Source organism: Silurus aristotelis, assembly GCF_946808225.1.
Source record: "Silurus aristotelis genome assembly, chromosome: 21".
Lineage (NCBI taxonomy): Eukaryota > Metazoa > Chordata > Actinopteri > Siluriformes > Siluridae > Silurus > Silurus aristotelis.
The window spans coordinates 12587573-12600827 of record NC_139594.1 but is presented as its reverse complement, the minus strand read 5'-3'; the positions used below and the strand labels follow the sequence as shown (position 1 = coordinate 12600827).

General features: G+C 38.9%; 2 protein-coding genes across 3 annotated transcripts in view; one reads left to right on the top strand and one right to left on the bottom strand.

The window, feature by feature from the left end:
* yars1 (tyrosyl-tRNA synthetase 1) overlaps positions 1 to 13255 on the top strand; it is a 239454-nt gene that overhangs the window by 130590 nt on the left and 95609 nt on the right. The window lies entirely within an intron of this gene.
* The window catches only part of trit1 (tRNA isopentenyltransferase 1), a 41861-nt gene that overhangs the window by 3338 nt on the left and 25268 nt on the right, over positions 1 to 13255 (bottom strand). The window contains exons 7-8 of the mRNA XM_083523734.1: positions 10238 to 10350; positions 8678 to 8755 (exon numbers count right to left, since the gene is read on the bottom strand). Coding sequence (XP_083379860.1) covers positions 8678 to 8755; positions 10238 to 10350 — 191 coding nt within the window. The remainder of the gene's footprint in view (positions 1 to 8677; positions 8756 to 10237; positions 10351 to 13255) is intronic.

Genomic DNA, 13255 nt, shown 5'->3' with positions numbered 1-13255 from the left:
AGCATTTACAGAGTGAGAGAGAAAGAGGGAGGAAAATAATTACCCAGAGGTAGGACTTTATCTACTTAAAGAAAGGCAACACCAGATGGTAAATACAAAAGTAAAAATCTACATGTAGAAAGAAATATTTATTTTTTTCTTTCAAATAAGAAATAAGCTCTCTCTTATCAGAAGTTGCACTTGAAAGGTAAAATTATTTTAATATTACACATGCTCTTAGGTCAAAGTCATGAAGTACATTTGCTTTGGTAATAATAAAAAATAATAATAATAATAATAATAATTTTATACTTTAGAATCAGAACTTGACTCTTGGTGCAGGCTGGTTCAAGTTTTCTTATGACTGATCCGATTGCTATTAGCTGCCTTCATGCCTGACCAAAGCGTACTGCTTGTGTTAATCATGTTAACTACAAAGGCTCAATTATCTAAATGAGTTACAGGTTAATTAATTCCAACAGCAAGAACTCTAAAGGCGCATTATCGAATGGACCAAAAGTCAAGTGTTAAGTTAAATAGCACTGTGTTACATCGCCCAAGTGCCCAGTTTTGCCAAGTGGGTGGCCAAATCAGTAGGAAAGTTCTTAATGATAACATCAAATAGCTACAATTCCTTTTAAAGACTAATGATTATAAGGCATTAGTTTATCATTAGTTTATCAAAGCAAGCCTAGTCTACACAGTTTGGTTTTACTACATTTAATTCCAGTACTCATGTACTGGGAAGAAGGAAAAAAACTTCCTTATGTCCTGATAACTGATAAAGCCAAAAGTAATCTTGCCTTCTGCATGACCCCATCTTATTGTGTGTAGGCCCAGAAATATTCAAAGCAAAGCCTTAATTTATGTTTGTTTATTCAAATATCTTCAACGGCTTTGTCTGGGGTTTTATAGACGGGAAGTCCCCTAACAAAAGCCAAATCAAATTGACACCCTTCAGCGCCGATTTAAAAGGCAGGTGAAACAGAAATCCAGAAGTGCCAAAAAACAGTTGCTCAATTTTTTCAACAAGAGAACAGTCATCACAATCATGCAAACTAACATTGGTTCCAAGTTCTTGACTGATCCCAGTGCATTTGGGATTAAATAGGGGACTAGGGGATTTCCACACTTTTCTTCAAGGCTGAAGTAAATAAAGAGGAATGCCGAAACTTCTTTTAATACAAACAGCAGTAAATATAGCTAGCATTCATATGCAAATGCCTATGCAAATCCAAGGATATAATGGCAACTGATAAAATATGGCGTCTCCTAAAACCCTGTCAAGGACAGCATGTCTGTACATGCAAGGAAAAGAACTGCCTTTAATTGTCCAATTCTGTTTACAGCAGGTGTGTTTACAGATAACTTATCAGCATTACATGGTCACTTTTCATTGATAGATGGGGTGTAGAGGAAGATGACATGTTCCGCATAGAAACCATGTGTACAGTCTACTTCAAAAGGGTGCCAGAATGTAGGTGTGCCTGATAAGTGTTTAAAAAAATGTTTTTATTATTTATTTATTTTTTTTTAAATTGTTTTACCACTTTTCATCTCAGTGAGTACACTTTTAATGCTCATACTGACTCAAATGAAGAAATTTCTCAAATATTGTGTCCAGTGTTATGTCATAATCGTAGCCCTAATGTTTCATGTTATCTAATGGTTTCCTTGTATTTTTCTCACTCACTCACTCACACACTCACTCACTCTCTCACACACTCACTCACTCTCTCACACACTCACTCACACACTCACTCACACACTCTCACACACTCTCACACACTCTCACACACTCACACACACTCACACACACTCACACACACTCACACACACTCACACACACTCACACACACTCACACACACTCACACACACTCACACACACTCACACACACTCACACACACTCACACACACTCACACACACTCACACACACACACTCCCAGCTGGCTCGTGTAGAGCACGCCTCACCAGCCTGTTGTCCCATGTTGACTCCCGCCTGCCGCTGCCCTTAATCAAAGATTGGGTTTCTCTTTTCAGCCAGCACTCTTTTTGTCCTCTTTTATTCTTTTCAGACAAGAGGCAGCAGGTGGGACTGCTGTACTGAAGCACCTGGCCTACCTGAGACATGCGTGAAGTGGAGAAAGCATCTCTCTCTCTCTCTCTCTCTCTCTCTCTCTCTCTCTCTTTTTTTTTTTTAACTCACTACATTTAACTTCTTCCCTCTGTCGTTCTAAGAGCTGGAAAGGTTAAGATAGAAGGGCGGCAGAGCTTGCCCGAGGGACAGCAGATGTTGGACGGAGTAGCCCCTTTTAACTTCAAATCTCAGTGAAATCTGAGTAAAATAATCCGGTAGAATTTGAAAGGGGTAAACGGGAGATAAATGAGGCTTTTTGACCACAGAACTCTCGAGTGTCAACCACATGAGTTGGTAGGAGATGGCAGGATCATAGTACAGAGACTGGCACAGTCTGTGGGTGGCAAAAAACAGGCAGCGGCATCACACCACCTGCTGCATCTATGCTTCGAAGAGAACACTCAAACGCTCTATTTGACAGCTGACAGATTTAAACATTGAGGAGAAGAGTTCTCTGTACAATATGCTTTTTGTAATGCCAAGCTTGCAAAAGCAGCGTAAAGGAGGCATGTGGCATGGAAGGAAATACACCTGTCAGGATGTCGCACCTGTCCTACTCAAATTTCCACTAAGGCTGACAAATAGGTGTAGGGTTGTTACTTAACACTTACAAGAATGACACACTTGATACATTTGACAAAGCCAAATACAACACTACCAGCTTCACACACACCAAAAACTTACACATACTAAGATACACTGAACAAGAACATGCATGACCTTCTGAATGATCAATCAACTCCTGAAATGTATGAACCACATAGCTGTCCTTTTCAACGCTTCTACATTTTTCTATACAATAAACATATGCAGACTATTATAACAATGTTCTTTCATTCCAAGCAAGGCCTCATCGTTCAATACACTGTGGAAGCTCTGAAACACTCACAGTTCAATATACATCCACATTCACAAATATCAAGATAAGGAAAAAATGTATCCATGCACAGAATAATTGACTCCTGAACTCACTAGATCATTTAGAACAAACTGCAGTGTTTTAACATTAGTGAAATTTAAACATGTTTGCTATGTAATGTAATAGAACATGTTACTTGGTGTAGGGAGATTAAATCTGAATAAATATTACGTTGCTGTGTTTTTAAACTATGCGAAAATATAACTTTTAGAGTACGTACTATGTTTAACCATTTTTCAATATAAATATTTTCACTGGAATCTAAAATATATTTTAGTTGTGTAACAAGTATATAAGGTGAATGGCCAGTTTTCTGAGGGGTGAATAGAAAAGAAAATAGTTCTGAATAAAGAATTAAAAATTAGTTGTAGTCCTAAACTAGAAAGCGGAGACATACCACTGGATTTATTAAAATATCACTGGATTAATGAATTTAATAAAAAAGTAAAAGTAAAACAGCGTAAGAACAATCCGTTGTCTAGCAATGGGAATATAAAATGTTACTCACACCAGTAATATCCAATGCACTTCTTCGTGAATGTAAACCAAAACCATGTCCTGTGACTATAAGTGCAAGTATAATGAGTGTCACTTTTAAAATATGGAAGCCCTTTGTTCAGAAATGTTTTGATGATTATATAGTTTTCCATATTCTGTCAGTGCATACTTTACCACTCCCAATGTCAAAAGAAAGCATTAAAGATGATAAACCATCATTTGTGCTTTTTTTCTTTATCTTTTAAGCCATTAAGTAAAAGATGTGCTTTTATACTGTAATATATGGGAAAGATATACTGTAAGTTTTTTAATTCCCTACATGTTTTTAATGAACTGAAATGATAATTTCAGTTTTTTGGGTTTCTTTATGTTTTGCTTTTTTCCTATGAGTGTGTCCAAGTGTTTGCCAAGCAGTCTTACCCCTACACAGAGGAATATCAGGCATTCTGCTAATGCCTAAAGGATTAGGGGGGATCTGCTGAGGCCCCCACGAAGCCACCAAGCTGGAGGGGCTTAACCAAGACCAAAAACAGTTCAGAAGTCTAATAACCACAATGTAAGGAAAGCATTATTGAATGTTTTAGTATAAAAGTTGACATGGTTGTAACTGAGAGTCAGCTGACTGAGTGAAGAGTAGGGTACTGGGTCAGCATGGAGGGGGAAAAAAAAAAAAAAAAGGTGAAAGAGCTCATAGCCAAGACAGCCAAGTGGACAACAACTAAAGATGCAAAAGAGAATTACTGATGCAAAACTATGTAATTACAGCAAATAAGCATTTGCGGAGTCACGTTTTGATCTGCGCTGGTTTAGGAACCTCCAAAGGCTAAAAACTGGCAAAGATTCAGTATCACAGAATTAGAACTACTAAGCAATTATAGTAATATTGATATACTTAAGTCTACATTATCACAGTTATCAGAGGCCACTAATCTAAATGAGAATAGTTCTCAGAGAAGGAATCAGGTGATATGACATAACAAGCTGGTCGGTGTCGATGTCTAAACTGGGAGAAAATTGGGTAAAATGAAACAAAAACGAACCACAATTTCTAACCACACTGACCTCCACTTCCATGAAAAACAAGACATGTACTACTCCATCATTGCCTGCTCATTGCTTAATGAGCCACAAGATCCACTGAAGAAAGCTGTATGGTGGCCCAAAAGAAGAGGGTGTAGTCCCATATGGCAGGAGACACACACACACACACACACACACACACATTTAATCAGGTTTAGCCACAGTTTCCACTTCATGCTTTTAACCCTAACAGGATTGGTAGAGGGAGTGGACAGCAGGCCTTCTTCAGCATGTTGGTCTCCGTGGCCACAGCCTACATGCAGCACTGGCGAAACAATAATGACTGTGGGAGGGTTGAGATAAACGAATGGCACAGGAAATCCGAGACACGGTCCAGCCATTGTGGTGGAACAGTAAGAAGTGGTGACTGTGTGGGAGGAGGGTTGACATCCAGTCAAAGAGCGGGAAGGGGAAAGGATCAAAGGCTGTCCCACAGGATGGTGGGCCATTACAGGAAGAAATGTGAAGAGAGTGGTATGGATGGGTGGATGGAGAGATTGTAAACAAACAGGAGGAAAAATGTCTGTGTCAAGGATATGAAGTTACAAAGGACCGAAGCTCCATAACCATTTTCTTAATCACACTTTGTCATACATACCCCCTTTCAATCTCTGCAGCATATTGTACATGTGGACAAGAATCTCGAATCTGGGCTTAAACATGATAATCAGTGCTGAATGCTGAGAGTCTGTATGTCCAAAACTGCATACTATTCACTACAATGTAGAATATAGCCAAATACAAATTCAATACTCCTGCTGATAACAGCTATATAAAAAAAAAAAGAAGAAGAAAAAATAGATATAAGTATTGGGGATAATATTCAAATAAAACTTCCCCAAAAGGCTGCAAGATGCCGAGTCGATGACTAGGATCAACAGACAAAAAAAAAAAGAGCAAATGTGTTATTTTCATGCAGGATTGACTGAAATGTTCAACTTGGAGTGTTTAGTAGTTTTACAGCAGTGCTTAGTAACTGCCTGGGTCATGACAGTTTCAATCAAGCTACTTAGTGGTTGCTTTTTTGGAATATATATATATATATACAGTGAGGAAAAGAAGTATTTGAACACCCTTCTTTTTTGCAAGTTCTCCCACTTAGAAATCATGGAGGGGTCTGAAATTGTCATCGTAGGTGCATGTCCACTCTGAGAGACATAATCTAAAAAATAAAATCCAGAAATCACAATGTATGATTTTTTAACTATTTATTTGTATGATACAGACACCTGAGAAAGTCAATGTTAATATTTGGTACAGTAGCCTTTGTTTGCAATTACAGAGGTCAAACGTTTCCTGTAGTTTTTCACCAGATTTGCACACACTGCAGGAGGGATTTTGGCCCACTCCTCCACACAGATCTTCTCTAGATCAGTCAGGTTTCTGGCCTGTCGCTGAGAAACACGGAGTTTGAGCTCCCTCCAAAGATTCTCTATTGGGTTTAGTTCTGGGGACTGGCTGTGCCACGCCAGAACCTTGATATGCTTCTTACAGAGCCACTCCTTGGTTATCCTGGCTGTGTGCTTCGGGTCATTGTCATGTTGGAAGACCCAGCCTCGACCCGTCTTCAATGCTCTAACTGAGGGAAGGAGGTTGTTCCCCAAAATCTCGCAATACATGGCCCCGGTCATCCTCTCCTTAATACAGTGCAGTCGCCCTGTCCCATGTGCAGAAAAACACCCCCAAAGCATGATGCTACCACCCCCATGCTTCACAGCAGGGATGGTGTTCTTGGGATTGTACCCATCAATCTTCTTCCTCCAAACACGTTTAGTGGAATTATGACCCAAAAGTTCTATTTTGGTCTCATCTGACCACATGACTTTCTCCCATGACTCCTCTGGATCATCCAAATGGTCATTGGCAAACTTAAGACGTGCCTGGACATGTGCTGGTTTAAGCAGGGGAACCTTCCGTGCCATGCATGATTTTAAACCATGACGTCTTAGTGTATTACCAACAGTAACCTTGGAAACGGTGGTCCCAGCTCTTTTCAGGTCATTGACCAGCTCCTCCCGTGCAGTTCTGGGCCGATTTCTCACCTTCCTTAGGATCATTGAGACCCCACGAGGTGAGATCTTGCATGGAGCCCCAGTCCGAGGGAGATTGACAGTCATGTTTAGCTTCTTCCATTCTCTAATGATTGCTCCAACAGCGGACCTTTTTTCACCAAGCTGCTTGGCAATTTCCCTGTAGCCCTTTCCAGCCTTGTGGAGGTGTACAATTTTGTCTCTAGTGTCTTTGGACAGCTCTTTGGTCTTGGCCATGTTAGTAGTTGGATTCTTACTGATTGTATGGGGTGGACAGGTGTCTTTATGCAGCTAACGACCTCAAACAGGTGCATCTAATTTAGGATAATAAATGTAGTGGAGGTGGACATTTTAAAGGCAGACTAACAGGTCTTTGAGGGTCAGAATTCTAGCTGATAGACAGGTGTTCAAATACTTATTTGCAGCTGTATCATACAAATAAATAGTTTAAAAATCATATATTGTGATTTCTGGATTTTTTTTTTAGATTATGTCTCTCACAGTGGACATGCACCTACGATGACAATTTCAGACCCCTCCATGATTTCTAAGTGGGAGAACTTGCAAAATAGCAGGGTGTTCAAATACTTATTTTCCTCACTGTATATATATATATATATATATATATATATATATATATATATATATATATATATATATATATATATATATATATATATATATAAAATAAATAAAAACCTCCTTTCAGTTTAGTCTAGTTGAAATAAATCCGAATGCAGAATATGCAGTTTGCAGGGAATAGGGCATAAAGTGAACAAAACAACAAAATAAACAATACCACTGAGGTTTAAACGATCTAGAAAGATAGAGGTCCAAAAACTGAACTCAAAGCATACAGTTTCTGTTCCACATTTCCACTTCGTTGCAAGAGACATAAAGGCAAAAAAAATTAGGTGAGGCGGAAAAAAAGGTGAGGCAATCTGTGTAATGGTCAGAGCACACAACAATAGAAGAGGAACACAGTGACTGAAAGGGCGCCAAAAATCATGTTGTGCTGGTCTTTAGTGGCAAGTAGCTCTTTAAAAAATAACTTTTGCTTTATTCAGAGAGTAGTATTTACATGAAGTGCAACTACTTAAACAGACAGGCGTGAATCTCTAACTTTTGTAATGAGTGAACCTGTTCTGCCTCCTTGTCTGGTTTAGTGAGAATTATAGAACAGTGTGAACTCTATACATCCAGCATGTTTCCCTTCTTCTTTTGTGTTTACAGCTGAACATAAACCACAATATCTTTACTCATACTCATTATTGGAGATTATTTTGGAGTTCTAACTGGTGAATATTTATGATCAGTACTAGCAGCACATTCTTGCTGCTCCTAGCTGCTGATATTCCACACTTTTCCTATATCTACCTTGCACAAGAAACAGACAGACTTTATGATGTCTTATCATTTAATCTCATATATACTGCACCCTTAGACAAAAATGATGTGTCAGTTTGGTGGTTAGAAAGTAGAACGAACCATACAGGTGTCCTGTGTTTTCTGGTCAGAAAGGGAGGGCCAAGCGACTGCTTAATAGCCTGTGTGAATCCCCTTTCATTTAAAGGTGGATCTGATTGCTTAAAACCATCAGACCATGCTGAGACAGACACTCGCACTCATGAAACTTTACAGAGGATCAGAGAATACACATTGAGCGCATTTACTCATCAGGAATCTGCAGGTTCTGTGCACTGATGCATTCAACGGAGCAGCTCATGAAACGGATGGAGGGAAAACAGACGTGCTTTCTTTTGTAAAAGCGAGGCATTAACAGGAATCATGGCTGGGAGCTGCTGCTTGCTTGGTTGCTGCGATGTTTGCAGTGTACTTCAGTAGCACAGAAACCCCTGAGTGTGGAGCAGTGCAGCAGACAAACATCTCACTCACTTAGACACACAGTTACACACTAAATAAAGACAACAGCACGAGACAAATGAGGCGTACTCTACGGTCAAGAAGCTGTCTTCCTGAATTCTGATAACACAAACATTTGCTATGAGAGATTGAGAGATTTCCTCTTACTTTTGAGGAACCGGTTGCGAACCCATTTGTTCTGCTTTCGAGCGTAGCGCCGTGTTGCCTGCTTCAGGGCCTCAATACCTGTGAGAGGGGAAAGAATGGAGATAGAATTTCAAAACCCATGGCTCATACTTCAATACATCAATTTGATTTGCTTTCTCAGCACTGAATCCCTGAATCCAGTTTATCATCAATCTATTTGTGGGAGAGTGTGAGGACAAAATGTAAGCACAGTGATCTTGCTTCCTATCCCCAAAATAAGCATGACATGATTCCTGGTGACGCACAGTACAAAAACAGCCATCTTATTTTTCACTATACACTGTCTGAATCTCCCCGAACATGTACTTCATTCGCATTTCCTTTTACTACTCTTGATTCATAACAAAATAGGTACAGCCTCACGATGGATACTTTATTTTCATGAGAAAGCAGTATTTGTGGCACACTGTGGCAGGGATCTCAAGATTCATCCCAACCAGTGCTTGTGTAGTTTGCACACCACTAAAACACCAAACAACTGACCACAAGCAATTGAAGTTCTGTAGTGTGCAAGAGTCTGGGATTTCCAAGAGTAATGACCAGGAAATATGTACAGGCAGAAATACTGCAATTATGTTTTATAACTCCGGTCAGATATTGCATTTCCCCACACACAATGGGAAAGCATTTTGAACACTATTGCGTAATAGAATTCCTGTCAGTTACATTTAGACCTGCGCCTAGTGACAATGAAGTGACAATGGAAACAGCCCACAATCACTGGGAAAAACTGTTTTTTTTTGTTTTGTTTTTTTTTTATAACATGGGCTATTTATTGATTTATTCCACAGCAAGAGAATATAATTCCCACTTGTTAAAAGAATTGATATGAAACATTAATATCATATTTGTTGTACCAAGCAAAAACAGGGCTGTTGAACTACGCTTGTTTAATGCACTTGGGGGCTGCTAGGCAGTAGCCATACATCATGCCTAGCCTTTAAAAATAAGCAACCAATGGTCTTAAGTAGCTTAAGGTATATAAACATTACTGCATTCATTCTCAAAGCTTAGTCTTCAGTGTTTAAAAACAAATGTTTATTAAGTGTTGCATTGACATTCAGTGCACACTCGAGTTAGCGAGTCTTTTCAATAAAAATTAGAACAAGCTAGTAAATACTAGGTATGATGCGATTTGCCAAACTTCACTTTTGTACCCCAAAATAGTTGAACAAATCATGTTTTAAACACAAACCATGAATAACATGATTCTGTGACTGGCAAAGGTGTAGCTACAATGAAAACATTGTGCCAATTTCCATTTGGTCAAATGAGGTATTCTTCTTAGTGTTTACCATCTTGTGGAAAAATAATGTCACTGCTCTCAACCTACAGAAGTGTTCTATGGTACAATTGAGTAATACAAAAACTGACACTAGTCTATGGGTAGGTTAATATCTATATGACTAACTGCACCTATTGTGTATTGGAATAGCACTAGACATTAAAATACAGTAAAATGGAACCAACAAGAAACCATTTTAGGACTGAATGCATATTTGATGTCTTACTGGGCTGTACCTTTATTTTTCAGCTTCTCATGATCCTCCTGGCTGATGCCTTCTTCAGCAGTGAGATACTCATGGAACTCTTTAAACCCAATAGACTGGAAGATGCCATGTTGGTAGTCCTGACTAAAACATAGATAAGGACAAATCAATAAAACGGGCAGAAAACATCTTAAAACTGAATCAACTGGACAAACACCTATTTAGGGTGAAATTATTTGCTTGATGAATTAAACTAATGATGCAAGGTTTTTTTTTTTTTTGCTTGTTGTTGTGTGAATGATAATATTATTGGTACATTTTAAACCATTAGTGATCATACGAAAAAAACCCAGAAGCTTTGTTTTGTTGACATGCTAGTAATTGTTATATAATTGTATGTTTTTAAAAGGACAGGTAAGATGGCCAGTTGTTCTGTGAAGCTTGTTACCGATTTCGGTTAAGTAAAGCCAGCAATTAACAAAATAGAAACTGTAGCCAAAGCACTGAAATCTGTCCTGGTTTTTCAGGTGCAAAAGTCCCTGAAAATGTTCTGGAGATTGAATTGTACCTATAGATACCAAGCTGCAGGATGGAGCGACTATCTGGACAAAATGAATGACTGTGTATCTGTGGACAAGAGGCAGGGGGAGATGGGAGGCAAGAGCAAAGTTTGACCTTCCTGCTTTGTGACGGCACCGTCTGAAAGGCGAGACGATCAGCGGAAGGGAGGCAGACAAAGGCGGAATGGAGAGACGACTGCAGGAGAAAGTAGGAGACAGAAGACTAGTGAAAGCGGAGAGGGAGAAAAGTGCATGGGTGGCCAGTATGCATAGCCAGGGATGGCCTAAGTGGAGACAGTAAATGATTAGTTTTGGGGGTTGGAAAAGGCCAAGTTAGGGGTGGGGCTTTGACTGGCGCAATGGAACAACCAGCCACCAGGGAATCAATTCTCTGCATCCACACCCATCCCAACACACAAACACACACACACACACACACACACACACACACACACACACACACACACACACACACACACACACACACACACACACACACACACACTGCAGTGCAGCCAGTCAGCCAATATCACAGCACAACCTGCAAGCAACAGTCCAGACTATGATATCAATAATTCACTGTCTGATAGAGATCTTATTATATTAAATTCACTGCTAGGTTTGAAGCTATATATGGCATATTACAGCATTACACCGGCACATAGGGACCAGTAATGAATCGGCTCCTGCATTTTACAGCAAATGATGCATCCAACATTGTGCAAATCTACTAGCTTCAGCCTGTCTGGAGCACGCCTGCTTTCACAAACCTGTAATCCAATCTTCCCATGTCACTTTTATCTCAGCCCAGCCTAGCTACTTACACAACACACAGGTGCTGCTATAACTACATTTCATGTGACAAGGTTTTTCCCACTATATTTAACTTAAAATGACCATACTGAAAAAATCCTGTGTCTCCCATGAAGTAAAAAAATGTACAGTTGCTACATACAGACTGCATTAACTAACATCAATTGTGTAGTGGTATTTTAATTATGCAAAAGTCAGATAACAGTTTATTCAGAGCTGGACATTAATCTAGCATTCAGCTAAGTTAACTAATGTCCGCTATAACATACACCAACATTGCTACATAACTGACCACTTACACATAAAATATAGCATGGACATAAAGGAGCACTTGCTTGCTATTTCAGACTTGTTTGCGATTTCAAACTTGTTTTTAGCAATAAATCTTTTGACAGCAAGCAGACCTATACTTTGAACAGACTTTGACATAATTTGCATCCATACTCAGTAGACTGCATTGTATCTCCTTTGTCATTCTTTGTCATCAATGTCTCTCCTCTTGTAAAATGCACTTACTCAAAAGATCAACATGTTCAAAGCTGAAGGCATCAGCAGTATTAAACTAGAAAACAAACACAGAATAGCTGCTTATAGCATACTCTTAAACGAGAAAGTTCTTGATTTTCTGTAGATTTTAATGCTTTGTAAAATACCAAATGATAAAACAAGTTACATTGCACAATGTATATCACAAGTCACATTTTGATTCCTGCCACAGTTACAAAAAAGACTTACAATAGGTAAAGGTTCTGCTAGCAGTTAAACTGACATTTCTTTGGCACAAAAATAAGGTCACAAAGTTCAATTTTTGTGTGCGTGTGTGATTTGATTAACATTATTCTTTTGTCAGTCACTGGTTTACCCAGCTTCTTCTGGCAGCAATCCAACTACTGATGAATATGGGTCAGGGACAATTGTATACGTACCATATGTGTGATATATATATATATATATATATACACATACATACATACATACATACATTATATATATATATATATATATATATATATATATATATATATATATATATATATATATATATATATATATATATATATATATATATATATACACAGTATATAAATATAAAATTTTTTTTTTTCCCTCGATATATTCGATTCGATTTGGCGCTGGTGGATCCTAAACAGCTTGTAAGAACTTCTTCACAATGTCAAAAAAAAAAAGGAGCAAGAGGGAAAAAAAAAACAGAGATTGGCAATTTATTGAAAACTGCATTTAAAATCAGAGGCTGTTCATTAGCTGATCAAAAGTTTTAGACCACAGCCCAGAAATCCCCACAACAGAACTAAAAGTAGTAGCCCTACTGTTCTTGTTCCTAACTTTAAACACTCGTTTCGACATGCTTGATGCAACTGTTTCCAGGAGGCTGGTGGGAATGTTGCTCCATGTGGTGCTGATGGCTTCACAAAGGGCATCCACAGTCTGAAACTGACATCCGCTTTTGTAAACTTCACTTACCATCCATCCACTAGCATTCTTAAGGGGATTTAAATGAGGGGAACATGCAGGATGGTCCAGAAGTGCAGCGTTATTGTCCTAGTAGAAGTCCTTCGTCAGGCGGGTGTTGTGAACTGCAGCGTTATCCTGTTGAAAAACCCAGTCATTACCCCACAGACGAGGGCCCTCAGTCATGAGGGTTGCCTGCTGCAACA